Here is a 10403-nt window from a genome sequence, read left to right as displayed (position 1 = left end):
TTTGAAGGAATCGCCATACTGCTTTCCACAATGGTTGTACCATTTTACAGTCCCACCAGCAGTGTATGAGAGTCCCAATCTCTCCACAACCTCGCCAACATTTGTTATTTTCTGTCTTGTTGAATCAAGGCAATAGTTTTAAAGTTCATCCATTCTCCATGGCTCCAGAAAGTCTAGAGTCCATAAAAATTTGAAATTCTGTTCTGCATCATCTCCCTTTTGATTAGGATTCTTCTATGGAGTGTTTAATCAAAATGTTCAGTAATGGTAGTTGGGCACATCCATTTCTTCTGGTCTCATGGCAAAAGAGGCAGTTGTTTCTGGAGGCAATTAGAGACATATTCTATATTCACCTCCTTCATTTCCCCAGGTGAATAGAGATCAATTTTTGTACCTTGGATGGCTCCTTGTAAGCTTTTAAGACCCTAGACATTACACAATGAACTAGGAAGTAGAATAGATGCTCTGAATAAAGTATTAGGCCAATTAACTGGGCTGTCCCATGAAACCATGATCCTATTCTCCAAACCAAGGAACCAAATCCCATGAAGTGTTTGATTGTAGCCTTAGCAGCTGCTCTTTTTTTGTTGTTGTTGTAGTATCTATCACACAACTTTTTACAGGTATGCAGAGTATTGACAGCAATTACAGTAATTGGCTGTGCATACCTACCCTTAATCAATGTGATTTTTCCATCACTGTTTCCATCACTCTTTCCTCACTCCGTCCTGCCCCTCGTAACCCCTAATAAAATTTATTCTCCATACATTTGCCTTTTCTTGTCTTTTTGTAAAAGTTACATCATACAATATTTGTCCTTTTGTGATTGGCTTATTTCTTGCAGCATAATGTCTTCAAGCTCTATCCATCCTGTGGCATGTATTAAGACTTCACTTCTTCTATTGGCTGATAGTATTCCATTGTATGTATGTACCACGTTTTATTTATCCATTCATCTGTTGATGGGCATTTAAGTTGATTCCAACTTTTGGCTGTTGTGAATAGTGCTACAGTGAACACTGGTGTGCAGTTGTATTCATTATTTTGATTGTAATGATGGTTTCACCAGTGTATATATGTCAAAATTCATCAAAACATACACATTAAATACTTCTAGGTTTTTATGTCAGTTATATCTCAATGAATCTTTAAATAATATAATGAAAACAAAATGGGAAAACAAAAGACTAAGAGATCAAATCTTGAGGACTTAGCAAAAGGATTATGGCCAGGCAGGAAACTGGTGGAGACTTGAGGGGATGAGGGTAAGGAGTAGAGATAGGATAAGTCATTTAAAGTCATAAGTGTGTGACTGTTCTCTGTCCCCAAATCTCTGAGAGCTGCTATTTGGCTGCTGCCATCTGGCCTTGTTGGGTTAGGTAAGTACTGGGCTTCCTGGAGGTGGTTGGTTTCTTGCATAGGTTTGGCTCCTGTTTTCCTTTGTATGTGACATGCTCAAAGTGCGATATGCACACTGGGTGGCCAGGCCAGGGTGTGTCAGTAGTTATGCTTTAAATAGCTGCCCACTTCTGGTTTATGTGTTCTTACTATTATATTCAGGTATAATATAGAAAATTAGCTTCATTATCCAACTAAATTTCCATTCAGTAAAATATTTATCTAGTTCATGGTATATGTAAATAACTTCTAAATACAGTGGGTGTCAAAATGAGCTAGAGAAAATGCTTTTGGTTTAGAAGAGGGGATATATATTCCAACAATTAATCAACGGTCTGATCTTTACTGAGCTTAAGAGGAAGAAGCCCACCTTCCTCTCTATGGGGAAGGGAGGGGAAGAGCGGCACCATTTTAATTCCTTCTCTCTCAGCAATCTTCTACCCCTCTTTTCTTTGTCTTAGTCTTCATGGGCTGCCATAAAAAAAAAACCACTAAGTGGTATTTTGAAATTCATTGTCTAACAGTTCTGAAAGCTAGAAGTTCACTTGGTATTGGCCTTACTGACTCCTTCTGGGAACTCGGAGAGGGAAGCTGTTCCATCCTCTGTCCTAGCTTCTGGTGGCCCCTGGAAATCCTTGGTGTTCCTTGGCTTGCATCTGCTTGTGCAGCCGTGTGTCCACCTTTCGCCCACCTGACTCTCTGTGTCTGTTCTTCTCTTTTATAAGATACCACTTAGATGGGATCAGGACCCACCTTACTCTAGTATGACCTCATATTAACTGATAATATCTTCAAAGACTGTTTCGAAATAAGGTCATATTGACAGAGACCAGGGTTAGAACTTGCACATTTTTTGGGGGTAGGGAGGTGGGGCACAATCTAATCCAACTTTGAATTAGTCACCATACATATATAGGATATATATTCTAAACATATATTCCAGGCTACCTGGAATCTATTGTATTATACTCAGTGTGGTGGTTATGTTTGTGTGTCAACTTGGCTAGGCCTGGTTGAGTGGCTGGGCAGCTGGATATAGTATTCCCCATGATGAGACTGGTAATCAACTCCATGGTGGACTCTACTGTGAACAGCTGAGTAGGTGCCTTAGGGATGTAGTCTGCTTCTTGCATATAAGGAAAAGCCTTGGGGATAGTCTTTAGCTTATGGCACTAGGTAACCAGAACACTCAGCCTTTGAGTTCTTCTGAAACTCAGAGACAACAGAAAATATTGAGTTTAACGTCCTTACAATATTTGAAGTGTTTTATAAACTCAAAAGTATTTTGCAAAGTGTTGTAGTTAATGTAACAACATACTCATGCCCTCTTGTCATCCAGGAACTTGAAGACTAAGTAAATCCTACCTTGTATAGATTTAGGGAGCTCTGGTGGTGTAGTGTCTAAGGCATTTGACTGCTAACCAGAAGGCTGGTGGTTCAAATCCACCAGCCGCTCCTCAGAAGATTGGGCAATCTACTTCTGTAGTGATACCGCCTCAGAAACCCAAGAAGGGGTCACTATGAGTTGGAACCAACCAAAATGCAGTGTGTTGCATTTTTTGTTAGTTATTTGTATAGAATTAGTGAGGGAGCTACATTTAGGAAATAGAGTAGAATCAATTTCTGAATAATTGCGGTTAGTCTTTAAAAATATTTTAAATTAGGAATTGTTCTCTGTAAGCAATTTTGAGACTTAAAAATGATGAAACTTTTCATTAAATAAAGAAACTGTTTTTGTTAGATGCTGTCGAGTAGGTCAGACTCATAGCGACCTACGTATAACAGAATAAAATGGTGCCCAATCCATGCCATCCTCACAACCATTGCTGTGTTTACCCCATTGTTGTAGCCTGTGTGTCAGTCCATCTTCCCTCTTTTGTGCTGACTTTTTACTTTACAGTCATGGTGTCTTTCTCCAGCGATTGATCCCTCCTGATGTCATTTCCAGAGTATGTGAGATCTTGCATCTTTGCATCTAAGGAGCATTCTGGCTGGACTTCCCCCAAGACTGGTTGGTTGTTCTTCTCGTAGTCCATGGTATATTCAATATTCTTCAACAACAGATGAAAAAAATGTAGGGTTAAAACCAGGCAATCCTTTTTAGCATTAAGAAAGCTATTAAGAGACATTAACACAAGCTGAGTTTGTGGGGAGAGTTTCTGTGAAATGTGTGTTGGAAAAGGTGAAGGTTCAGAAGAGCACATAGGAGGGTGCTCAAAGAAGCTACAAGAATGCAGAGGCGAAGCACTGTTGAGTACTGGCCTGCTCGTTTCATAATCCATTCTGTTCTCACGGTGCTGGGCCAGGGGTTAAAGAGGATGAGTTATGGCTAGAGGTTCCTTTCCTCAAAATGTACACACACATATATTCATAGATATATACATATATACATAAATATACATAGATACACACATCATTAAGCTCCAAAGCCAGAAATTTTTTCCTTTGGTCAGTATTTTGGGATTTTTTTTAAAGTAATTAATATTTTATTGTGATTTGGGTGAAAGTGTACAGAACAAAGTCATTTTCCATACAATAGTTTATACACATTTTGTTTCATGACATTGATTGCAATCCTCGTAATGTAACAGCTGTCTTCCCATTTCTTCCCTGTGGTTACCTTTTTTTCTGCATCCTTCTTTCCTGTGCATTCCTGCCCTGTGAGCCATCTCCCTGTGCAAAGTATTCTGGAATTTTTATTAAGCACTTCAGATTTTCTGAGTTAGATGCCTTCAGTCAGCAAAAGATCTCTTCATCTTTTGAACACCAAGGCAAATCTTGGAGACTTGCCCGCCTCTCCCCGTGTGCTACTCAGAGGGTCATCAGGTGGGCTTGTGAGAGGAACACACAGCTGTTCCTAGGTGATAAACGGGGAGAGATTTGTGTCCTTGATTTTACTTTCTTTGGTACGTGTGGAGCATTGTGCCAAGATCTTGCCTTTTTTTTTTTTTTTTTTTAACTGTATTTCATCAGTTTCTTAAAAAGTAATTGAATTTTGTCCTAAAATGAATCCTAACTGATGTCTTTACTTTTTTGAGGTGGGAAAGAGGTTCCTTTTTATTGCTTCCTATGTGTCTGAGTGGGCCCTGAGCATTGGGAGTCCTGGCCCTTGACCCTGCCCAGAGTCTGCTACTTAGCAGTCACTCTGTGCATGCGAGTTGGGTGAGTGAGACAGTGCATGAATGCTTCAAGTGCAGGCCTTGCACTGCTGGCCCAAGGGAGAGTCAGGAGCAAAATGGGCATTCAGCAGCCTCATACCTTCCCAGGACGATTTTATGTAAGTTAATTTTTTTCCTGTATTATACACTAACACAAAAACCAAAAAACAGACCCCTTGCCATGGAGTTGATTCTGACTTATAGTGATGCTTTAGGACAGAGTAGAACTGCCTCATAGTGTTTCCAAGCCAGTAAATCTTTATGGAAGCAGATTGCCTCCTCTTTCGCCTGGGGAGTAGACGATGGGTTCAAACCACCAACTTTTTGGTTAGTAGCTGAATGCTTTAACCACTGTGCCACCAGAGCTCCTTTTAAACTGAAGCCCCTCTTCTCCTCTCCCTAAACTTTTTGTAAATGATGGACCCAGGACCTGAAGGCCTTTTGTGTGGGGCTGTGCGTTCCCTATAACCTGCAGAAGGCCTAAGGCCTGCCTTAGCAATGACTGTTGGTTTATGAAGGTGACAATCCTATAACCAACACCTGTTCTCCCAGGGGAGCCTTGGCCAGACACAAGGAAGCACCGAGGGGCTTTTGTATTACTGTTAATTTTGGTTCCATGGATTTATTTTATTACTTTTTAAATAACAGCTATTCTGAGATGTATCTCACATACCATACAATTCATTTAAAGAGTACAATTCAATGGTTTTTAGTATATTCATAGTTATACAACCATCATCACCATCAGTTTTAGAACAGTTTCATCACCTCCAAAAAACACCCCTATACTCATGTTAAGCCATCACTCCCTACTTCCCTCTCCCTCAGCCCTAGGCAGCCACAAATATACTTTCTGCCTCTATAGAGTTGCCCACAACTGGACATCAGATAAGGAACTCTGGTGGTGTAGTGGTTAAGGCATTTGGCTGCTAACCAAAAGGTTAGTGGTTCAAACCCATCAGCTACTCTGTGGAAGAAAGAGGAGGCAATCTGCTTCTGTAAAGATCAACAGCCTTGGAAACCCAGTGTGGGTCACTATGAGTCAGAATTGACTCGACAGCAGTGAATTTTTGGTTTGGACATCATATGTCTTATTTTACTTACTTGTGTCTGTCTTATTTTACTTAGCGTATTTTCAAGGTCCATTATATTTTGAAAAATATTCTATTGTATGGATATACCACTTTTTAAAAATCCATTTGTTCGCTGATGGACATTTAGGTTGTTCCCACTTTTAGCTACTGTGAACATTGCTATAAACTCTCATGGAGAGCTGAGGATTTATTTTTATATTTTGCATCTTTTGTCACTTTGGACTGATGATGGACAAATATACAGTTTTGACAGTTTTTAGTATCCAAAGACATAACATTTCCTTACACCTATGGAAATTCATGGAGCACACGTCATGTGCCAGAACAGCCTAGCAGGAAGTTAAAAGAAAGCACTCATTGATATAGCCGGCATCAATTTTACGAAAAGTAAACTTAAAATAGTTTTCTCCATGCTTGTATTTGGTTAGTAATTTCTTGTGTGTGTGCCTAAGATATGCATGTTTTATATTTTCAATTATGATCGTATGATTAGCTAAAAAATGCAAAAATTTAAACGTATGTGAATTCAATCTAAATCTTCCAATATATGAGTGTTTGCTCCATGCCAGGTGTACTAGGTGATGGGGACATAGGACAGCCAAGATAGACATGGTCTGTGTCCTCAAAGCACTTATATCCAGTCCAGCTGATGTGGGATGTGTGGTAGTTATGTTTGTGTGTCAGCTTGGCTGGGCCTGGTTGAGTGGCTGGGCAGCTGGTGGTAGTTAATCCCCATGATGAGACTGGCAATCAGCTCCATGGTGGGATCTACCACAAGCAGCTGAGTAGCTGCCTTTGGGTATGTGGTCTGCTTCCTGTATTTAAGGAGACGCCTTGGGAATGGTCTCTAGCCTATGGCACGTTTGGACCCTGCATGCAGCCGTGTCTTGGTTGAGCAGCCTGCTATGCTGTGCCGACCTTGGGACTTACAATGGACTTAAGTTAATGGCCTGCCGTGTGGTTTGGTAACATCGGGACTGTGACTTCTTACTTGTCAACCTTGGGGCTTCTCAGCCTCAGCAGTCAGCAGCTGTTTGAGTCAAGAAATGCCTCTAGCTCCAGTGGGCCGGGTGCAGGAGGCAGAGCTGGACCCCAAGGGTGAGGGGCTTTCACCCAGCCCCTAGAGCCTGGCACTTTGAACTTGGACTTAAAGCCTCCAAATTGTAAGGATAAACTCCTGTTTGTTAAGACCATCCCATTTGTGGTATATTTCTTGTCAGAGCAGCACTAGGTAACCAGAACAGATGGTGACCGTGGAGATGAGGATGAGGCAGACACCCAGCAAGGAGGGCAAGGTAGCTTCTTCTTCTGGGGGGGTTCACAGGGTGCTGTTGGAGCTTTAGGAGGGCACCGAGGGTGGGATGGTGGGGAGATCATGGGAGGCTTCCAGAAGGAAATTCATGACCAGCTTGGTGTCTGAAGGAGGAATGGATATAGATAAGCAAAGAAGGGGGAGGGTGGAGGAGGGAGACGGAGGGAAGAAGAGAAGGGAAAAGAAGGAAAAAAGTTCACCATGTTCAGCACATTATATAGGTTCAAGGAAATGAAAGTAGGATTTAGGGTGCGTTGTGATGAGAGCTGAGGCTGAGTAGAGCAAGGGGAGACTATACCACCCTTGATAACTTCTCCAGGTGGTGTGGACTTTACCGTAAGAGCACTAGGAAGTCATTGAAGGGAGCCACAGGGCAGGTTGGCATTCTGGCCCTCACCGGGGACACACTGGGTCAGGGGTGGGGCTTGTTTCCTGTGTAGTGGGAGGACAGGCCATTATCTCCTGTGGGGAATAATGGAAGGTTTGAAGAGCCCCTATGGGGAACAAGGTGAGTGAGTGGGCTTGAGAAAGGAGTAAGTGACTTTTGGGCTTGTGAAAGATGAATATTTAAAATCTGCACCATCAGACATTAGGGAGGGTCTCTAGGGGAACAGCAAAGCACTACACTTCCATAATTATGGTTCAGTGTGTCTCTTATCCTAACAGATTAATAAAAAAAACAAACTCATTGACGTGGAGTTGGATCCGACTCATAGCGACCCTTGGGTTTCCGAGGCAGTATCACTATGGTAGTAATTGCCCAAAACCTTCCTTCTGAGGAGTGGCTGATGGGTTTGAACCGCCAGCCTTCTGGTTAGCAGTCAAATGCCTTAGGCATTACACCACCAGAGCTCCCTAATTTAATTAAAATGCCAATGAAAAAGAGAACAAAAATTGCCAAAACAAATTCCATGGATGATGGATGGTGTGGTGGCCACCCTTCATTCTCATTCTGGGCAAAACTTGGCAGCTTTCTTGTTAACTTCACCACTACCACCAGTTGCTGTCAAATCATTTCCCACTCGTGCCCACCTCCTGTGGCAGAGTAAAGCTGTACTCCACAGGGTTTTCAATGGCTGATTTTTTTGGATGTAGATCATCTGCCCTTTCTTCTGAGGTGCCTCTGGGTGGACTTCAGTTGCCAACCTTTCAGTTAGCAGCTGAGTGGGTTAACCGTTTGCACTACTTCACATATTTTAAATTATTCTTACTTTGAAATTGAAAGCTGAGAGAGGAACACTAAATTATTCCACTGCTCCAGGAAATCAAGGAATTGAGTTGGTGGTAGTGGTGGGGGTGCTAATTTTCCCGAGCTATTTCGCCTTCATCGAGAGGCCACAGTATCAGACCACAGGGTCAGAGGGGAATTCAACCCTGGCAGCACAGAGGGGGAGGCTATGCCCTGGTTGGCTGTGGGGATCTAGTGAGATACATGCATATAAGCTCTGCTCAGATGAGGAATGAGGCCGGAATGGAGGAGCTGGGCAGCTGGTCCAGGATCGGAGAGCTGGAGGTGATAGATTCAGAGCTGTTTTCTGACTCCAAAACCAGAGGTCTTCCTGCCCCAGCAAAGTGTCACCAGAAGTGAGATGCTGAAGACCTGGACAAAGTGGCAGTGAGGCCCTGCTGGTGCATTTAAGGGAATGGGAAGGGGGAGATTTTGTTACATTAGTCATTAGTTTATGTTCATTATACTCCCCTTGGGAGCTCTGGTAGCATAGTGCCTAAGGCACTTGACTGCTAACCAGGAGGCTGGCGGTTCAAACCCATCAGCCACTCCTCGGAAGGAAGGTTGGGCAATCTACTTCTGTAGTTATGTGACTCGATGGCACATAACAACAAACAACGTACTCCCTTAGATGAGGGCCTTCTCAGGGGAGCAGGGGTAGAATAACCCACTTTCTGACCATCTCTAGAGGTGTACTGGTTACTGCAGATAAGAAGTACCACGTAATGGTTTGAAATGACTAGGTACAGTTACTGCTATGGCAAGGCCAAATTCTGGGCCTAGTGGGTCTTTTGCGAGGTTGGACCTGCACCGAGCCAGCTTTTCCAGCCGGCTCAGTGAGGGGGCTGGTCACAGAGAGGAAGCCCAGCACAGGGAGAGAAAACCTTTTAAGATTTCACTCCAAACCCAGATCAATGTGGCCTCCTTTCTGGAGAAGGTAGGCATGCTTAACGGCTGAGTGTTTGACTTCGCCTTCCTTCTCTCAGAACTTTCATCCTTTGTGCAGGTATGTACCCTTTAGCTGCAGCAACCCAGGAGGCGGAGAGCGGCCAGAAGCTGACTCATTTACTGAACGCCGTGACCGATGCTCTGGTCTGGGTGATCGCCAAGAGCGGCATCTCCTCCCAGCAACAGTCTATCCGCCTGGCTCACCTCCTGATGCTTCTTTCTCACATCAGGCATGCCAGGTACTAGCCCTGTAGGAGCTGCCCCGCTGGGTGCTGGGGGTGTACGTGCTCAGAGGAGGGTGAAGAGCTGTGGGGACAGTGTTTGCAGGTTTGAGGTAGATGAAGTATAATTGCCACCTTTAAAGGCAAGTGAACCCCTGAAAAGGCATGAGGAAGCTTTGTCCACGCATCACCTGTGACCATAGTTCAAAGGCACAGAGTATGCATTGAATGAATGTCAATTACTTTTATTTTTTTGTTGTAATAAATATGTATGTGATGAAACATTAGTCATTTCAGTAACCTTCACATGTACAGTTCAGTGATGGTAATTATGTTCACCAGGATGTTCAATAATCACCTTTGACTGTTCCCAAATTTTTCATCCCTCTTAATCTGTTTTCAGATTTACTGTACAGAACATGCACTATGTGCAGGTGCTGTGCTGGGCCATTGTCCTTGCCCTTGAGTGTAGATTACTGAGGGAGCTGAATGTAAGAACCATAAGGCAAAGGGCTGGGGGAAGGGCTGCTGGTGGTGGGGCGGGGGGCAGACAGGCTCTGTGCAGCAGAGTTGGGAAGACGTCAGAGCTCCCCTGGCTGCCTCACAGGAAAGAACCTTGGCACTTTTTTCCCCATAGTAACAAAGGCATGGAACACCTGCTCAGCATGAAGTGCAAGAACGTGGTTCCAGTCTACGACCTGCTGCTGGAGATGCTGAACGCCCACACGCTCCGGAGCTACACGTCTGCGGGGTCTGAGTGCAGTCTCACAGAGGAGAGGAAGACCAAAGAAGGCTGCCAGACCCAGCAGCCTTAGTGATGTCCTACGGCAAACACACCTGCACTGGAGGCCAAAGACTGACTGAACTCTGGCTGCAGTGGGAGCGTGGTTGGAGGCGGCAGGCTTCATTGTCTTTCTATGCTGTGGTGGTCCCTCATTGTTACAGCAGGCTTGGTCACATACCGTTTCTCCCCAACTTCCCTGCCTCCTGTTGAGTTGGGTGAGAAAACCACTTTGTTTCATTGTTATCAGGGGAAACATTTAA

At 43.7% G+C, this 10403-nt stretch overlaps 1 protein-coding gene across 1 annotated transcript in view; it reads left to right on the top strand.

Annotated features, from left to right (window-relative positions):
• ESR2 (estrogen receptor 2) overlaps positions 1-10174 on the top strand; it is a 71571-nt gene extending 61397 nt beyond the window's left edge. The window contains exons 7-8 of the mRNA XM_007942280.2: positions 9197-9377; positions 9997-10174. Of these exons, the coding sequence (XP_007940471.2) occupies positions 9197-9377; positions 9997-10174 (359 nt within the window). The remainder of the gene's footprint in view (positions 1-9196; positions 9378-9996) is intronic.
• The last annotated feature ends 229 nt before the right edge of the window (positions 10175-10403 follow it).

This window comes from Orycteropus afer, unplaced genomic scaffold (genome assembly GCF_000298275.1).
Source record: "Orycteropus afer afer isolate SDZICR_OR568_19922 unplaced genomic scaffold, OryAfe1.0 scaffold00088, whole genome shotgun sequence".
NCBI classification, from domain to species: domain Eukaryota; kingdom Metazoa; phylum Chordata; class Mammalia; order Tubulidentata; family Orycteropodidae; genus Orycteropus; species Orycteropus afer.
Note: the sequence above shows the minus strand (reverse complement) of the source record. Positions and strands in the feature narration are given on the sequence as shown.